The 20,566-nt window shown below is 43.1% G+C and overlaps 1 protein-coding gene across 1 annotated transcript; it reads left to right on the plus strand.

Annotated features, from left to right (window-relative positions):
* Positions 1-984: 984 nt before the first annotated feature.
* Positions 985-20,350, plus strand: rd3 (retinal degeneration 3, GUCY2D regulator). The gene is made up of 3 exons (XM_055149284.1): positions 985-1,075; positions 17,575-17,869; positions 19,477-20,350. Exons 1-3 carry the CDS (start codon positions 985-987, stop codon positions 19,853-19,855), a joined length of 765 nt encoding a protein of 254 aa, XP_055005259.1. The 3' UTR covers positions 19,856-20,350.
* Positions 20,351-20,566: the final 216 nt, after the last annotated feature.

The raw sequence follows: 20,566 nt of genomic DNA on the forward strand, positions 1-20,566 counted from the left end.
GTCTGCTTTAATACAAAATCAGGTAGTCATTCCAGGTGTTACAGCACTGAGTACTTACATACGAGCAGCTATTGTTTTTTTTTTTAGCAACATTCAAACTTCTTCTAAAACTCGAATTTGAGCAAAATGTGTCTTGCCCCAATACAGATATATTATATTAGCAACTCTTAAGGTCAAAATAAGTCAGTGTGATAATTAGGAAGTGTTATCTATACTGTCACTCACAGCAAAACTCCACTCCACTTTGTTGAAAGTTGTAAAAAGTGCTCATAAACACATCACACTGAAAAAAGGGATGCTCAGAATGCATAAGGTAAGTGAAGTATAACTTTGGACCACTGCAAACTGTTTAAAAGAAACTAATTCAGTTTCAGTTCAGGTTCAGGCACAGCACCTTTAAAGCATTCAAGTGGAGACAGTACAGTCTTCATTTCTGTTCACTCTGTACACCTCTGATCTCCAGTACAGCTCCAGGTCCTGCCTCCTGCTGAACTTCTCTGAGGACTCTGCAGTGGTTGGCTGTGTCAGAGACGGACAGGTGATGGGACAGGTGCTGAGACAGGTGCTGGGGTGTATGAGAGATGGACAGGTGCTGGGACAGGTGCTGGGACAGGTGCTGGGGTGTATGAGAGATGGACAGGTGCTGGGGCAGGTGCTGGGGATGTGTCAGACACTGAATGCAAATTTTGTGGAGTGGTCCGAGGCAAAACATTTGTTTATGAACATTGACAAGACCAAGGAGCTGGTGATTGACTTCAGGAGAAAGACGACACCAGTGGAGCCCATCACCATCCAGGGCCATGAGGTGGAAATAGTGAACTGCTGCAAGTACCTCGGCGACCGTGTGGACAACAGACTGGGCTGGAGGGACAACTGTAATGCTGTGTGTAAGAAGAGACGCTACTTCCTGAGAAAGATCAGGTCTTTCACTGTGTCCAGGAAGTTACTAGAGATCTTCTCCGGGTGGTGGCCAGTGCCCTGAACATGGCTGTGTTCTCCTTGGGGAGCAGCACCAGTAAAAGGGACATTGGGCGCATGGACAAACAGAACCATAAAGCTGGTCACGTGATCGTCTGTGAGCTGAAGACATTTGTCACAGTGAAGGACATGAGGACAAATAGTTCTCCATCATGGACACTCCTGCTCACCCACCAGACACCACCCACCAGACAGCACCCACCACCCACCAGACACCAGACAGCACCGCTCAAACAGCCAGAGATATACAGTCCCTGACAAAAGTCTTGTCGCTTATCCATTTTGTAGAAACAAAAGCTTATGACCTGACTTTAAATTAATCGATTGGTTTTAGAAATGTCTCATATGAAAGCTAAAACCCTCCCAAATTATGCTCAATATACTAAAATAAATTTGCTTCACTGAAGAAAGATTGATCATTTAATGAACACAGAAAGGTCAGATTTTGGCAAGACAAAAGTCTTGTCGCCTTGTTTTATGACGCACCCAGTCTCACCTGTGATCAGTTACTGATCAATCAATTGGTGGATGTGTATAAAAAGAACCCCAGCACACCAGACCTTCACATCAACTGCAACTTGACCTCTGACAACATGCCTAAGATCCACCCTGAGACCAAAGCGTTAATTATCAAGAGGCTGAAGACCAGATCCACTGCTGAGGTGGCTGACACCTTCAATGTGTCTCAGCGTCAAGTACAAAGAATAAGAAAAAGATCTGAAATGACTGGAGATGTTTTTGACAAGCCCAGGTCCGGCAGATGCCACAAGACAACTGCTCGGGAGGACCGTTTGTTGATTCAAAAATCCAAGGCCAGCCCCTTTTCCACTGCAGCAGACTCCACCAGGCCTGGTCACCTCAAGTCCCTGTGTCAACCACAACAGTTTGTAGAATTCTGTCTCGAAATGGCCTCTACGATCGAATCAGTGCATAGAAACCAGCACTAAACAAAAGGCAATTAAAAAAACGTGTGGCATTTGCCAAGGCCCACAGCCTGCTAAAAGGATGGACACTGGAAAAGTGGCAGAAGGTGGATTTCTCAGATGAATCCTCGGTTGAATTACATCACAGCCGCCGCAAATATTGCAGGAGACCTACTGGAGCCCGCATGAATCCAAGATTCACCCAGAAAACAGTTAAGTTTGGTGGCAGAAAAATCCTGGTCTGGGGTTCCATACAGTCTGGGGGTGTGCGAGACATTTGCAGGGTGGAAGGCAAATATCAATAACCTAAAATATCAAGAAGTATTAGCTCCTCTTACATTCCCAGCCATAAAAGGGGTCAAATTTTGCAGCAGGATGGTGCTCCATCGCATACTTCTATCTCTACATCAAAGTTTCTCAAGGTGAAGAAGATCAAGGTGGTCCAGGACTGGCCAGCCCAGTCACCAGACATGAACATCATTGAGCATGTCCGGGGTAGAATGAAAGAGAAAGTATGGAGGCAAAACCAAAGAATCTTGATGAACTCTGGGAGGCATGTAAGACGCTTTCTTTGCTATTCCTGATGACTTCATCAACAAATTGTATGAATCATTGTCGAACTGCATGGATGCGTCCTTCAAGCTCATGGAAGTCATACAAGATATTAAATATGGATCTCACAGCACCACTACTTAATTCACTGATGTTATGCAACATATTTTTGTATTTGAAGTAAATTATTTGTTCAATTTTCTGTAGGCGACAAAACTTTTGTCTTGCCAAAATCTGACCTTTCTGTGTTCATTAAATGATCAATCTTTCTTCAGTGAAGCAAATTTATTTTAGTATATTGAGCATAATTTGGGAGGGTTAAGCGACAAGACTTTTGTCAGGGACTGTAGGACTATATTTAAACCATACTCCCTACAACAGATAATACTCCCTACAACTGTACAACAACTCACTTTAATGTGACAGATAATACCCCCTATAACTGTACAACAACTCAGCCTTATGGAACAGATAATACTCCCTACAACTGTACTCAGCCTTATTGAACATAATAAGCCTATGTCCTGTCAGTCACTTTTTCATCTTTGCATTGGTTTCTTTACAACTTCTTGTATATAGCTGAGATATATTTGTATTACAGTATTTCTATATTTGATTGTGACTTGTACATATACATTTATATAATTTGCTTTATTTGACACCTGTCTCTTGTTATTTCTGCTACTTCTTTTGAATGAGTGACAGCACTGGGTGATCTTAAAAAAAAATAATAATAAAATTATGTATGTATGTATGTATGTATAGATCGGTGTGTGTTTATTTATGCGTGTATATATGTATGTATATATGTATAATATGTGTGTATATGTATGTGTATATGTGTGTATATATATGTATACATATATGTATGGGTGTATGTATGCATATATATGTGTATGTGTATATATGTGTGTACAGTACAAAATGGGGAAAAAAAGAAAATGTTTTGGTGTTAAAATTATATTTTGTTTGCATAATATGTAATTTATTTTTGCTATATGTAAATATTTGTTAAGTTCCATGATCAATATACAGAAGCAACCACATAAATTTTGAAACTATGTCATGAATAGGGGTGGGTTCATATAAGTTTTTCTTCTTCCCACTCCTTTTCGAGAAATGTGCTTTTCTGTTGTTTACAATGTATATGTAGTATATATGATTATTGTTTCTGTCTTGGCACGAACTCGAAATAAAAATCAATCAATCAATCAATGTATTATTACAATAGTTGAACAGTATATTGTGATGTGTTAGCTACTTCATCATTTCCTTTATGGATCAGTAAAGTTTGTCTAAGTCTCATTTCCAGTTTTCCTGATAAACCCCCTGATACATCACATGATAAGATAACCCTACCGCCAGCTGCTATTGTGTAACTCCAGGCCACAGAGGGCGAGAACTGAGGAGGGGAGGGCATCTGACACACAGGGATATGGGAGGACATCTACTACACCTCCCAACCTACTACCGTAGTACTCCCTCACAATACTGCATGAGCACATATATAGGCTGATATTTGCTCAGAGGGAGGAGTACATGTTGTTTAAGATAATATACCCCTGTAGTGTTCAAAGGAGCCAGAGTCATGTGAAGTACCCATCCCCAACACACCCACAAAACCGCAGTACTCTGAACCAAAGTACTCAGAACTAAAGTACTCAGAACTCAAGAATACACAGACAAGAGTGCATTCATAAATAATTGTGATAGGGAAATAATCATGACCTGTCCGTGTCCCCAGATGTGAGGTTCAAATCAAATAGATCAGAAATATTGTAATAATGATTCACCCTTAATGATTCAAACATTGGACACGAGGAAGAAATAGTTGATGTTCTTATTTGACTTTTGGTTTTAAACAATTATCTAGTCAGAAGGTAGAATGAGCCTGACAGGAGCTGCTCATGAATGCAGAACTTTCAAGCAGCTCTCTCCACGGCCGAGCACCAAAATAACATCTTTTACAGTTTTGGAGCCATGAAGCGTACTGTGAGGAGTCAGGACCAAACATGAGGAGTCAGAGTTTCAACTTTCTGCAGCTAAATCCTAAACCAAGTGAGACGTGCTCTGACTGTGTGACACTTCTGTTTATGATGCACTCTCAGTGTTGGGGAGTAACAGATTACATGTACCAGGGTTACGTAATCAGAGTACAAATTATGAGTAACTGTATTCGGTTACAGTTACTGTTTCAGTGAGTGGTAATTGGATTACAGTTACTTTGTTGAAATAAATGGATTACATGGTGGTATTTTCCTGTTTTCACATTTTGGGCTAAACCAGGACTAAACCAGGTCTAAACCAGGTCTAAACCAGGACTAAACCAGGACTAAACCAGGTATAAACCAGGGCTAAACCAGGTATAAACCAAGGCTAAACCAGGACTAAACCAGGTCTAAACCAGGGCTAAACCAGGTCTAAACCAGGTCTAAACCAGGTCTAAACCAGGGCTAAACCAGGGCTAAACCAGGTCTAAACCAGGTCTAAACCAGGGCTAAACCAGGGCTAAACCAGGGCTAAACCAGGTCTAAACCAGGGCTAAACCAGGGCTAAACCAGATCTAAACCAGGTCAAACCCAGGTATAAACCAGGGCTAAACCAGGTCTAAACCACATATAAACCAGGTATAAACCAGGGCTAAACCAGGACTAAACCAGGACTAAACCAGGTCTAAACCAGGTATAAACCAAGGCTAAACCAGGACTAAACCAGGGCTAAACCAGGTCTAAACCAGGTCTAAACCAGAGCTAAACCAGGACTAAACCAGGGCTAAAACCAGGTCTAAAACCAGGTCTAAACCAGGACTAAACCAGGTCTAAACCAGGACTAAACCAGGTCTAAACCAGGACTAAACCAGGTCTAAACCAGGTCTAAACCAGGGCTAAACCAGGCTAAACCAGGTCTAAACCAGGTATAAACCAGGGCTAAACCAGGACTAAACCAGGGCTAAACCAGGTCTAAACCAGGGCTAAACCAGGACTAAACCAGGACTAAACCAGGTCTAAACCAGGTATAAACCAGGGCTAAACCAGGGCTAAACCAGGGCTAAACCAGGACTAAACCAGGTCTAAACCAGGACTAAACCAGGTCTAAACCAGGCTAAACCAGAGCTAAACCAGGGCTAAACCAGGACTAAACCAGGGCTAAACCAGGACTAAACCAGGACTAAACCAGGTCTAAACCAGGTATAAACCAGGGCTAAACCAGGGCTAAACCAGGGCTAAACCAGGACTAAACCAGGGCTAAACCAGGTATAAACCAGGGCTAAACCAGGGCTAAACCAGGACTAAACCAGGACTAAACCAGGACTAAACCAGGCTAAACCAGAGCTAAACCAGGGCTAAACCAGGGCTAAACCAGGTATAAACCAGGTATAAACCAGGGCTAAACCAGGTCTAAACCAGGGCTAAACCAGGGCTAAACCAGGGCTAAACCAGGTCTAAACCAGGGCTAAACCAGGGCTAAACCAGGACTAAACCAGGTCTAAACCAGGTCTAAACCAGGACTAAACCAGGTATAAACCAGGGCTAAACCAGGTATAAACCAAGGCTAAACCAGGACTAAACCAGGGCTAAACCAGGGCTAAACCAGGTCTAAACCAGGTCTAAACCAGGGCTAAACCAGGGCTAAACCAGGCTAAACCAGATCTAAACCAGGTCAAACCCAGGTATAAACCAGGGCTAAACCAGGTCTAAACCACATATAAACCAGGTATAAACCAGGGCTAAACCAGGACTAAACCAGGACTAAACCAGGTCTAAACCAGGTATAAACCAGGGCTAAACCAGGGCTAAACCAGGGCTAAACCAGGACTAAACCAGGACTAAACCAGGACTAAACCAGGACTAAACCAGGACTAAACCAGGTCTAAACCAGGTCTAAACCAGAGCTAAACCAGGACTAAACCAGGGCTAAAACCAGGTCTAAAACCAGGTCTAAACCAGGACTAAACCAGGTCTAAACCAGGACTAAACCAGGTCTAAACCAGGTCTAAACCAGGTATAAACCAGGGCTAAACCAGGACTAAACCAGGGCTAAACCAGGTCTAAACCAGGGCTAAACCAGGACTAAACCAGGTCTAAACCAGGTATAAACCAGGGCTAAACCAGGGCTAAACCAGGACTAAACCAGGTCTAAACCAGGACTAAACCAGGTCTAAACCAGGCTAAACCAGAGCTAAACCAGGGCTAAACCAGGGCTAAACCAGGACTAAACCAGGACTAAACCAGGTATAAACCAGGGCTAAACCAGGGCTAAACCAGGGCTAAACCAGGACTAAACCAGGACTAAACCAGGTCTAAACCAGGCTAAACCAGAGCTAAACCAGGGCTAAACCAGGGCTAAACCAGGTATAAACCAGGTATAAACCAGGGCTAAACCAGGTCTAAACCAGGGCTAAACCAGGGCTAAACCAGGGCTAAACCAGGTCTAAACCAGGGCTAAACCAGGGCTAAACCAGGACTAAACCAGGTCTAAACCAGGACTAAACCAGGACTAAACCAGGTATAAACCAGGTATAAACCAGGTCTAAACCAGGGCTAAACCAGGGCTAAACCAGGGCTAAACCAGGTCTAAACCAGGGCTAAACCAGGGCTAAACCAGGACTAAACCAGGTCTAAACCAGGACTAAACCAGGACTAAACCAGGTATAAACCAGGTATAAACCAGGTATAAACCAGGACTAAACCAGGACTAAACCAGGTATAAACCAGGGCTAAACCAGGTCTAAACCAGGACTAAACCAGGACTAAACCAGGACTAAACCAGGACTAAACCAGGACTAAACCAGGTCTAAACCAGGCTAAACCAGGTCTAAACCAGGTATAAACCAGGGCTAAACCAGGTCTAAACCAGGACTAAAACAGGACTAAACCAGGATTTAACAGGACTAAATCCTGCTGTGTGGACGTGTCTCCTCATCTTCTATCAATAATATTTTTTATTTAGTTCAGTAAAGTCTGGTCTTTTTATTTTCTTTTATCAAACAAAACTTCTTATGTTACGATTTCCTCGTCTTTGCTTCTCTACAGCAAATCAAGTAATCCAAAGTATTCAGATTACATTACTCACTTTAAGTAATTTAATGCATTATGTTACAAACTACATTTTGGGGTATGTAATCTGTAATCTGTAGGGGATTACATTTTAAAAGTCACCTTCCCAACACTGTTGATTCCTAATTTATTGTCTTGAATCCACTGTACTTGTAAAATATTGAAATATCGATTGTTTAATGTGATGATACAGTATCGATAGTGTGGGCTGCTGTATCGATATATCGCCAAAAGTATTTTTTGGTATATTCTGCTAAATGATTTTGTTACAGTGCTACAGTTTTGTTGCTTGTTTAGAGGAAGGAAACTCGTTTTTGCGACACATTTGACATTTTCACTGTTCAAATGTTTGTGTTTCATATGAACTTTGCACAAAAAGTGGTTTAACAAAGACTTTTAATGTCACAGACATGATTTAGCCTTTATTTCATATCGAATCAATTTGAAATATATCTTATTGAATCGAAAGTGCACTGTATCGTGGCCTATGTATCGTATCGTATCGTATGTATCGTATGTATCGTATGTATCGTATCGTGGCCTATGTATCGAGGTATGCATCGTATCGGCAACTTCTTAATGATATCAGCCCTACTCTCATCTATTTCTCCTCTCTTCTCTACAGCAGGTCTTGGTTTTTAGCATGTTTTGTGATCCAGTTAACAAACATGTTTTTTTTTCAGCATTAATTACCAATGTTGGGGAGTAACAGATTACATGTACCGGAGTTATGTAATCAGAGTACAAATTATGAGTAACTGTATTCAGTTACAATTAGTGTTTCAGTGAGTGGTAATTCAACTTTGCTGAAATAAATGGATTACACGGCAGTATTTTCCTGTTTTCTCATTTTGGGCGATATCCCCCCCCCCAGGTCTAAACCTGGTCTAAGCCAGGACTAAACCAGAACTAAACTAGATCAAAACCAGGACTAAAACAGGATTTAACAGGACTGAATCATGCTGTGTGGACGTGTTTCCTCGTCTTCTATCAATAATATTTTTTAATTTGGTTCAGTAAAGTCTGGACTTTTTATTTTCTTTTATCATACAAAACATCTTATGTTACGATATCCTCGTCTTTGCTTCTCTACAGCAAATCAAGTAATCCAAAGTATTCAGATTACGTTACTCACTTTAAGTAATTTAATGCATTATGTTACAAACTACATTTTGGGGTATGTAATCTGTAATCTGTAGGTGAATACATTTTAAAAGTCACCTTCCCAACACTGTTGATTACTAATTTATTGTCTTGAATCCACTGTACTTCCACTGTCAACTCTTCATTTAAGATGCTAAGTTGTCCTGCCATAGGTGCAGCTGGGTATAAAGTGGTGTCATCTGCATACATTGGTGTGGTGTCTGCGTACACTGGTGTGTGAATGTGTGTGTGAATGGGTGAGTGGTTCCTTGTTGTAAAGCGCTTTGAGTGCCTTGAAGGTGGAAAAGCTCTATAGAAAAATGTGACCATTTACCATTACCATATAGAGCCATGTTTGTATGTTTTAGTATAAGTAAAAAATCATTAGTAAATATAGAAAACAAAAGGAGTCCAAGACAGCTGCTCTGGGGCACTCCACAACCCCTCCCCTCAACCTCAGAAGAGCTACTGTTAAAATAAACTTTAATCTCCCGAATACTTAGACTTAACTTTCAGTCCATCTTAAAGCTGATGACTCAAATCCACAGCAGCTCAATTTATTTTATAAAATACTGTGATCTAAAACATCAAATGCTGCACTCAGGTCTAAGAATACAGAGCCAATAAGATTTTTCTTATCAGTTTCCTGTAGCCTGTAGTGACACGTGATCTGAGTGAGCGCTGTTGTCGTGGAGAGACCCGTTTTATCTGCATGTTGATGAATGATGAAGATATTTAACCCGTTCACTAAAAAATACTTTTGAATTTGATCACCTCACCCCCCCACCCTGTCTGCCTTGTTCCATATTGAGTGACCTTTGATTACAGCCTCGTAGCACCCCCTTGTGGAGAAGTTGGGTTATTGCACAGGCTTGAGGTTAAGAAGAGTCATGGAAATTCGATTTCTAGGTCAGGGGAGGGCATCCGACTCATGTCTCACCGTCAGAAGCGACGGGAAACCACAGTACAGTCTTCTGCTGCTCTTTGTGTCTGTGGTTGAGATTTGAATAAAAGTTAAATTAAACAAATCTTCAAACAAAAGTGAGTGGATTTGGTCCCCTCTCCTTCTCTTTCCTCTCTCTTTCCTCTCCTTCCCTCTCCCTTTTCTTCCTGCCTCCTCCTCTTTCTTCCTTCTCCTTGAAAAAAGAAAAAGGATCTCCACTTTTTCCATCTTTTTTCATCCTTATTTTCCCTCCCTATTGCTCTCTCTCTCTACTTCTCCTCTCCTCTCAGCTCCGTCTCTCACTTTCTCCTGTCCTCACCCTCTCTCTTTCCCTGGATCACATTGACTGTCCTGTGATTACAGCCTGACACACAGCGCCTCCTCGTGAAAAAGTTTGGTTATTGCACATGTTTGAGATTAGGGTCAAGGCAGTTGTTAAGGTCAGGGGAGGGCATCTGACTCATTTTTGACAGTCAGGAGCAAACTCAGTCACTGAAACTTTAGGGTCTTCTACTTCTCTGTCATTACAATTAAAATGAGCAGTTGAGGTGGAAAGTCACTAATTACAAATAATGTTGTAGTGGTAGAATTAATAGTAATATATGTACACAGTCCCAAAGTAATTGTACTTTTTGTAGGTGTTTTAACCTGTACTTTGTTATGACCCAGCTTGTTTGGGGGTGAGGGAATAACAAAAATAAAACCAAAGATGTAAAATGGAGTAAATTAAATAATGTTTAATTAACAGGAATGTAAAGGTAAATTAACAAAGACTAAAATATACAGAAAATAACCTAAACTAAGAAACAGAACAACAGAATAAACCGAGTTTTGTGCCACAAAAGGGTCACGCAGGTTTACACAAAACGAGTGTTTAACAAAAGGGTCACACACTAAACTAAAACACAAGTTCCCCAAATGAAACCACATAAGCAGTGTTGGGGAGTAACAGATTACATGTACCGGAGTTACGTAATCAGAGTACAAATTATGAGTAACAATAATATTTTTAATACGGTTAAGGAAAGTTTGGGCTTTTTATTGTCTTTTAGCAGACAAAACATCTGTGCTGCAGGTCAGGTGGGTGTCGACAAACCAGGGCTTCTGCAGCAGGAATCAGAAGAGCTCCGCAAAATCATTTAGAACACTCCAAACAAATGAGAACAAAAGGCCTGGGGTCGTAACACACTTGTACTTGTGATTATAATTCTACCGTGTCATTGTAATTCTCCTCAATTCAAATCAGGAGTTGCTGAGCACAAGGAGCTCTACTCTGATTGGCCACAACTTCATTCTGAGAGCTAAAATGTAGCTGTACTTTTACTCGAGTACACCTTTATCTGTATTTTCCACCTCTGCGGGATGGAGCTGTACAAACATGAGACTTTTGTAATAACACTTTATAATAACCACACCTTACTTAGCCTTAATAAAGCATGAACAAAGACTTAATAATGAACAAAGATTTAATTAATAATGATTCACCCTTAGTAAATGCTTAATAAAGCATAATTTGTCTTCATTTTAGAAAAGCTCTCAAAAGGACTTAACTAACAGATAACAGCTGCCTGAATTATCATTGCATTGTATTATTAGTAAATCATTCTCTCATAGTTAACTTATCATTAATAAATGCTCAAAGTGCGAATTAAGGTAGTAATTAAGTAGTTACTAAGCATGACTCATTATTAATTAAGTCTTTGTTCATGCTTTATTAAGGCTAAATAAGGTGTAGCTATTATAAAGTGTTAAAGTCTTAAACTTCTGTGTCCCAGAGAAGTAGGATGTGTTTGAATGACAACTCTCTTTCTCCTCTCATCCTGCTCTTTCTCTCCCTTCCCTCCTTCTCTCTGTCCTCTCAACTCTTCCTTTCTCGCTCTCCTCTCTCCTCTGTCTTTCTCTCCCTGAGCTGGGGTCAGTGCGGGGTCCTCGCTTGCCCGCAGCAGCTGTGACTCATGTGCTTTCACTCCTCCAGCATCCCTCCATCCCTTCCTCCACTCATCACTCCATCCACCCCCTCCACCTCTCCATCATCATCATCTCTCCCTTCCCTCTCTTCCTTTCTCCTTCTCTCTTCTCTTTCCTCACCCCCTCTGTATCATCTGCTGTTCTCTCTTCCCCTCCTCTCCACTCTCCTCTATCTTCATCTCTCTGCTCCTCTACTCCCCCTCTCTTGTTTCTCTCTCCCTCCTTGTCTCTCCTCTCCTCTCTCCTCATTCTCCTCCTCACGTCTCCTTTTCTCTCTCCTCTCTCACTCTCCTCCTTTCCTTTGCCCCTCTCTCTCTCCTCTTTCTGCTCCTCCTCGCTCTCATCTGCCTCTCTGCCCCCCTCCTTCTCCTCTCCTCTCTAATCTGCCTCTCCACTCTCTCCCACTCCTTCACCCTCTCCTCTCTCATCCGTCTCTCCTCTCTTTCCCTGGTTTTCACCTTCCTCTCTCTCACTGCCTCTCCTCTTTCTTACCCTCTCCTCTCTCTCCCACTCCTTCACCCTCTGCTCTTCTCTCTCTCTCCTCCTCTCGTCCGCCTCTCCAGCTGAAGCAGATTATTGTGGACAAACAGGCTTATCCGGCGTCTCCATGGCGACGGGAGCGACCTAATCACCGCCAATCACGCGCCTACGTCAGCGCGTTTTGTTTTCTCCGCCAACTTCGCCGCGCAGGAGTCCCACCGGACACCCCCCTCCTCCTCCTCCTCCTCTTCTCTTCTTCTTCTTCCTCCTCCAAACTCCGAACCCCCCGAGAGAGAGAGAGAGAGAGAGAGAGAGAGAGAGAGAGAGAGAGAGAGAGAGAGAGAGAGAGAGAGAGAGAGAGAGAGAGAAGGAGAGAGAGAGAGAGAGAGAGAGAGAGGGGAGAGAGGCGAGAGAGAGGAGAAAGAGAGGGAGAGAGAGAGGAGAGAGAGAGATTGAAGGAGAGAGAGAGAGAGAGAAGGAGAGAGAGAGAGAGAGAGAGAGAGAGTGAGAGAGGAGACAGAGAGAGAGGTGGGAGGGAGAGAGAGCGAGAGAGTGAGAGAGAGAAGGAGAGGGAGAGAGAGGGAGGGAGGGAGAGGTGGGAGGGAGAGATAGAGAGAGAGAGAGAGAGAGAGAGAGAGAGGGGCGTCCCCGGGGGAGGAGACCGGTGGCGGTGCGGAGGGAGACAGGGGCCAGAGTCGCGGAGAGGAGCAGCGGCCGCGTCCTCAGAGAGACCCGGGGAGAGGCGTGCGCTTTTCCCGTTGCAGCACCGACACGTTACCCGGAAAAGTTGAGCAGGTGAGGAAGGGATGGATTTCAATCTGACTGTCGATACTGAGGAAGAGACTCGCTCACGGATTCCACCGTGATAACAAAAAGACTTTCGACAGTAAATGGTAGAACTTAGTTTTTTATGTGTGTGATGCTCAGTGGTGCAGTAGGTTCCGTAGTGCTCCATACTAGTCTATGTGCTCTTCTACTAAAAATGAAGATCTAGTTTTGTTACTAGTTTTAGGCAGAAGAACGGATGTGATGTGACAGTTTCGCTGTAAAGGTTTGAGAGGCTTGTTATCACCTAACTGTAGTCTATAAACATAAGCATAATGTTAAAGTGTTGTACTTAAAAACATGGTAGATATGATGATGATGATGGAGATCTGGAGATGTGAGCTGAACAGGAAAGAGAGAGAGAAGAGAGGAAGGAGAAATCAGTAATCCTCAAAAGTGTGCAATTAGCCACCTTCCTATTCCTATTGTGACTAGAGCCACACTGCTGATATATGATATGGCTCTAATACTCATACAAATACTACAGTACTAATACTGTAATACTGTGAAAGGACAGATCCAAACAACACATAGCCCAGGGTGAGACACACTGGACCGGCCACCTGGATGGAGTCTAATGGGAGTTCTCATGTTTCAAATTCACATGAAGCTGGTCAGTCTGTGGTCCCGAGGTCCAGGTCCAAAGGTCCAGATCCAGAGCAGGTCCAGAGCAGGTCCAGAGCAGGTCCAGAGCAGGTCCAGAGCAGGTCCAGAGCAGGCCTCAGTCTGTGTGTAATCTACAGTTTAGGGCTAATCCTCCTCTGCACCTGTGTCCATCTGCTCTCCTGTTTATACTCTGTCCAGTGAGCAGGCTGTGGTCAGGACACAGATGATCTTCTTGTTTTTCTGGACAGTAGAGGGAACAGGTACTACTACTACTACTCAAATAATTAATACATTATTGTGATGTTTCACTGTTGTTCAAGTACAATTAAATCCCTATTTTATACTATTACTACTACTTTTGTTATTAATACTATTGCTACTCCTATTACTGCTTCTACTTTTGCTACTATTACTACTACAAACAATACTACTGTTACTGTTATTACTTTTACTACTACTACTACTACTATTACTACTACTACTATTGCTACTATTGCTACTATTATTACTGCAACTACTACTATTTATGCTGCACTAGTATTGCTATTACTACAACAACAACAACAACAACAACAAGAACTACTTTTACTACCATTAATAATAATGCTGCACTACTGCGATCAGCCTACTACTATTACTATTACAACTATTATTTTGACTACCACTATTATACAACTTTACTACTACAACAACTACTACTATTACTACTACTAGTTACTAGTTCTATTATTCTACTACTACTACTGCTACAGACTATTATGCCTCTTGAGTTGATTACACTGACCAGGTTCTGGCTCTTCCAAAAAAAAAAAAAAAAACACAAAAAAACATGAGGCTTATGTTTCAAAATGGCCGCTTTAGGACTGTACAATATCATAATGAAATCACAATTTGAGTTTAGTCATTGAAACTAGACACTCATTTGAGCAGGTGCTGGTACTAAAAAAGTCCCATTCAGTATATTCAAGACTAGTATACGCCCATGAGAATTACACACATAATAATAATAATAATAATAATAATAATATAATATTATTATTATTATTATTATTGTTATTATTATTATGATAATAATAATAATATATTGATGTGGTATCAGTATTATCAAGTCTATTAGTAGGTCATATTTCAGTCTTCCCTCAGATCTCACAGTTTGCTTTATTGCTAAAACAATGCAGCCCTAACATGAAAACAAAGCCTGTTATTGGTACATAAAAGACCTGGATGTGCGGTGGAGCGGTGCACAGGGACATGTGAGTCCTGTGATGTTGGGGACACTTGTTGGACAAGAGGCAGAGGACTAAAGCTCTGCTAAAGCTAATCTATGTAAATGTATGCACAGGAGACAGAGGCAACACAGAGGAGCAGGGCTGTTCAGAGAGAGGAAGCGAGGGAGGGAGTGAAAGAGGAAGGGAGAGGGGAAGAATGAGAAGGAGGGAGAGAGAGGAAGGGAGGGAGGAAAAAGATGTGAGAGGAAAAGGAGATGGGAGGAGAAAAATAGGATCATGGGCTTCATTGTGACTCTTGGTGAACAAAATTCAGTTAGAAAATGCTTTAGTGATCAAACTGTTAAACTGAACATTATTACTGAGCTGAATAAAAGTGTGGTGTCGGTCATCTGGGCCTCCTCCTGCACAGTCACACTGAACGCCCCCTCCTCTCTCTCTCTTTTTCTGTTTCTTTATCGCACTCTCTCTCTCTCCTCTGTGGCCTTGGACACTGCTGCTCCTCTCTCTCTTTCTCTCTCTCTGTCTCACTTTGTCTATCTCACTCTTTCTCATCTGTGGCCTTAGACACTGCTGCTGTGAGGTGACTGTGCTCTATAAGGCACTGTCACCTTAGATACGCCATCAAGGGCATTATAAAGAAAAAACAGAACATCCTCAAAAGTGACCAGTCACTGGCATTTGTTTTCCCTGAACCTCCATCATTCGCTGTGTGAAGAGCACTGACTTTAAAAGATCAATTTTTAAAGATAAAAAAACTATCTCCCAGCAGAAAAAAAATACATTTTTTCCTAAACCAGTTGGTACATTTCAGTGTGGTGCAATCACTGTGTCAACATTAACAAAAGTTCATCCTTTACAAACTCTTCAGGTCAAAAAATACTCACTTGTTATCATTTTGCAAACTGTAATCCCATTCATGTGGTTTATCGTTTGGACTGTTTCTGTGGGTGCTTTTATATAGGGCGGACTTAAAGGAGACTTAAGGATCACTTTTGTGGACATAAAAATGCAATTAGAAGTAAAACTCCTAATTACCCAATGGCTCTAGATTTTCAGTCCTCCCCTCAGTGCAAATTCAGCCTCTTAAAAGTCATGGTAATTGATGTAGTTCTTCTACACTTCAGAGGGGGAAATAGACTCCGCCAGTTGTCTCAAAAAGAAACCTTTTGGATTGTAACATTAAAGACCACACAACATTTGGGCCTAAATGACATTTTGGATTATCTCATGTTCCTCTGAAACTTTCAAAACTTTTAAATCTTTAAAACTTTCTTGACAATCCCTTAATGTATTTGATGTGTTGATCTGTGGTCCAGTGTGTCCTATTGTACGTCCATATATTTGATAGGTGTGTCCATCACATATGCGTAACTATCTAGAACATGTCATATGTGCTACTGTTCTGTCAGTCTATACATAACCTTTACTTTCCTTATGGTTGGTCAACCTTCTTTGTTTCTTTTTGCTATAGTCACACGATCTCGTCATGTGATTGATATGAAAGCTCCTGACCATGCATGGAGGGTTCCATCCCAAATCCAGCACCCTGAGACTGTACACAAGCTGGAAGGAAGGAGGCCGAGGACTAGTTAGTGTGGCAACCACGGTCCAGGATGAAACATCCAAGCTTGGATGTTTCATCTTGGATGGATTTGGGATGGAACCCTCCATGCATGGTCAGGAGCTTTCGTGTCTTAAAATCTGTGGTCTGTATCTCCTCCTTTGGCCAGCTTACAATTCCTGCAGGGTATCTGATCACTGGCAGGGCGTAGCTGTTAATTGCCTGCACCTTGTTCTTGCCATTGAGCTGCTTCTTAGGACTTGCCTCACTCTTTGCAGGTATTTGGCCGTAGCCGCTTTCCTTGTTGCCTCTTCGAGGTTGCCATTTGCTTGTGGGATACCAAGGTACTTGTAACTGTCCTCAACGTCTGCTATTGTTCCCTCTGGGAGTGAGACCCCCTCTGTGTGGACTACCTTCTCTCTTTTTATCACCATCCTGCTACATTTCTCAAGCCCAAATGACATCCCAGTGTCTGTGCTGTAGATCCTTGTGGTGTGGATCAGTGAGTCGATGTCTCGCTCACTCTTAGCGTACGGTTTGATGTCATCCATGTAGAGGGGGTGACTGATGGTGGCCCCATTTCTGAGTCGGTATCCATAGCCAGTGCGGTCGATTATTTGGCTGAGGGGGTTCAGACCTATGCAGAACAGCAGTGGGGACAGTGAGTCTCCTTGGTATATGCCACATTTGATGGACACTTGTGCAAGTGGCTTCCCATTGGCTTCAAGGGTGGTTTTCCACAACTGCATCGAGTTTGCAATGAAGGCCCTTAGAGTCCTGTTGATATTGTACAGCTCCAAGCTCTTAGTGATCCATGTGTGTGGCACTGAGTCGTAGGCTTTCTTGTAAACAATCCAGGCAGCGCACAGGTTGGTCTTACAGGTTCTGCAGTCGCGGGCGACTGTTTGGTCAACCAGGAGTTGGTGCTTGGCTCCCCTGGTGTTTTTGCCGATGCCCTTCTGTGCTGCCCACTTATCTTAGCCGCAATGATGCCTGACATGAGCTTCCATGTTGTGGAGAGACAGGTTATTGGCCGATAGTTGGATGGGACTGCACCCTTTGAGGGATCCTTCAGGATCAGGATCGTACGCCCTTGGGATAACCATTCAGGGTGTGTCCCATCCCTTAGCAGCTGGTTCATTTGTGCTGCCAGGCGCTTGTGGAGTACACACACACACACACACATATATATATATATATATATACTATATATATATATATATATATATATATATATATATATATATATATACAGTATCAGTCTGTAGTATACTTTTCTAAACCTGCTCTCCTGTGTGCGTGCGTGCAGGGGCCATGTGGGGCTGGCTGTGGGGGCCCGAGCAGCCATACAGTCCCCCCCGCAGGCTGCCGTCAGAGGTGGTGTGTGACACTCTGATGCTGGAGCTGTCGTGGCAGTGCAGAGAGGTCCAACGCTTGCAGAGAGAAAGAGAGAGCCAGGACCAGCGCCTCCGCTCAGGAGTGGACTACAGCTGGCTCCAGAGTGCCCCCCGCAATTCACACAGCCTCAGCACAGGGGAGAGGCTGGGGCTGGAGGATCTGTGCTCACAAGTGCCCTCTTCACACTGTGGTCTGGTCATTCTCAGGTAAAAGCCACTTGACCTTCTATTGGAATGAGCTACAAACACATTTTAAAGGTCTTATATCAGGCAAACCTTACTCTTGTGAGCTTTAATCTCTGTTATAATGCTGTCACCTCATCAGTTGTGTTTTGTTTCAATTGTGTGTGTGTGTGTATGTGTGTGCGCAGGTTCCATGTGATATGTGACATGTGACGTGTGTGTGTGTGCGCAGGTTCCATGTGATATGTGACGTGTGTGTGTGTGTGTGCGCAGGTTCCATGTGATATGTGACATGTGACGTGTGTGTGTGTGTGTGCAGGTTCCATGTGATATGTGATATGTGACGTGTGTGTGTGTGTGTGTGCGCAGGTTCCATGTGATATGTGACGTGTGTGTGCGCAGGTTCCATGTGATATATGATATGTGACATGTGATGTGTGTGTGTGTGTGCGCGCAATGGTTCCATGTGATATGTGACGTGTGTAGGTTCCATGTGATATGTGACGTGTGTGTGATTATGTGTGTGTGCAGGTTCCATGTGATATGTGACGTGTGTGTGATTATGTGTGTGTGCAGGTTCCATGTGATATGTGACGTGTGTGCAGGTTCCATGTGATATGTGACATGTGACGTGTGTGTGTGTGTGCGCTGGTTCCATGTGATATGTGTGTAGGTTCCATGTGATATGTGACGTGTGTGTGATTATGTGTGTGTGCAGGTTCCATGTGATATGTGACGTGTGTGCAGGTTCCATGTGATATGTGACATGTGTGTGCAGGTTCCATGTGATATGTGACGTGTGTGTAGGTTCCATGTGATATGTGACATGTGACGTGTGTGTGTGTGTGCGCTGGTTCCATGTGATATGTGATGTGTGTGTAGGTTCCATGTGATATGTGACGTGTGTGTGATTATGTGTGTGTGCAGGTTCCATGTGATATGTGACGTGTGTGCAGGTTCCATGTGATATGTGACGTGTGTGTGATTATGTGTGTGTGCAGGTTCCATGTGATATGTGACGTGTGTGCAGGTTCCATGTGATATGTGACGTGTGTGTGTGTGTGCGCTGGTTCCATGTGATATGTGATGTGTGTGTAGGTTCCATGTGATATGTGACGTGTGTGTGATTATGTGTGTGTGCAGGTTCCATGTGATATGTGACGTGTGTGCAGGTTCCATGTGATATGTGACGTGTGTGTAGGTTCCATGTGATATGTGACATGTGACGTGTGTGTGTGTGTGCGCTGGTTCCATGTGATATGTGATGTGTGTGTAGGTTCCATGTGATATGTGACGTGTGTGTGATTATGTGTGTGTGCAGGTTCCATGTGATATGTGACGTGTGTGCAGGTTCCATGTGATATGTGACGTGTGTGTGATTATGTGTGTGTGCAGGTTCCATGTGATATGTGACGTGTGTGCAGGTTCCATGTGATATGTGACATGTGACGTGTGTGTGTGCGCTGGTTCCATGTGATATGTGATGTGTGTGTAGGTTCCATGTGATATGTGACGTGTGTGTGATTATGTGTGTGTGCAGGTTCCATGTGATATGTGACGTGTGTGCAGGTTCCATGTGATATGTGACATGTGTGTGCAGGTTCCATGTGATATGTGACATGTGTGTGTAGGTTCCGTGAAGCGGTCCAGGCGCAGGAGCCAGAGGTGCCTGAGGTCCCGGGCCTGTTCCGCTCGGTGCTGCTGCAGACTCTGGAGCAGCTCAGGGAGGAGGAGGACACCCTCAGACTGGCACAGCAGTGGAGCACCCACAAACGCAGCACCCACAAACGTGCAGTCTCCCTGGTCACTTTCAGGTCCCGCCTCCGCATCAACCCCTTCGGCAGCACCCTGGGGCTCACTTCTGCGGCAGCAGTGGGCGATCAGCAGGGGGCGGGGCTGAGCAACCTCCACACTGTGTCCCAAGATGTAGAGAGAGGGGTGGACAGGAGCCAGAGGGTGTGGAGCATGCCTGACTTTAGGCACCAGAGCACCAGCAGCAAAGTGCTCTGACAGGACACTTTCAGTGCTTGGCAGGGGCGGGACAGGAGCAGGTCTAGGACAGGGGTGGCAACAAGACAGGAGTGAGACAAGGGCAAGATAAGAGTGAGACAGGAGCAAGACAGGAGTGAGTAAGGAGTTGGACAGGAGTAAGCTGGAATACGGATAATAATCAAACATGTCTCAACCAATAGAATTTCACGATCAGATTTTTTTTTCCTGAACATTTAAATTAAAAATAAAAATAATAGCCTTGTCGGATTAAACTCAGCTTTTCCATGTCCCTTCAGGTGTGACATACAGAGTAGCCCCCTGCTGTACACTCCCTGTACTGCAATACATGGAGACAACATCAAAGCTCCGACCCACTGTGGACCAAATACTCACATACTCATCCAATGGTGAGATAACTGTACCAGGGCTGCAGTACGAAGGTGTAGTACAATTACTCCAGCACAATAGCTTTTAATACCATTGTACTTCTCAGAGTAGAAATCATATTACTTTACCTCCTACTTGAGTAATATATTGTACAGTGTAATAGTACTCGAACTTGAGTAAAGATTGTACTTCTTCCTACAGTAAGTGACAAAAGCTTTATATTGACACTATGAAATGATTTCAACGTTTGTGTTTCTTGCACTTCTCCTTCAGATATAATTTAGTTTGTCTCATTTCTGTTTTTCCTTTGAAAATACCAGATTTTGTGCTTTATTTAATATT

Source organism: Boleophthalmus pectinirostris, unplaced genomic scaffold (genome assembly GCF_026225935.1).
Source record: "Boleophthalmus pectinirostris isolate CB_2022bp ecotype Guang Dong unplaced genomic scaffold, ASM2622593v1 HiC_scaffold_13, whole genome shotgun sequence".
NCBI lineage: Eukaryota > Metazoa > Chordata > Actinopteri > Gobiiformes > Gobiidae > Boleophthalmus > Boleophthalmus pectinirostris.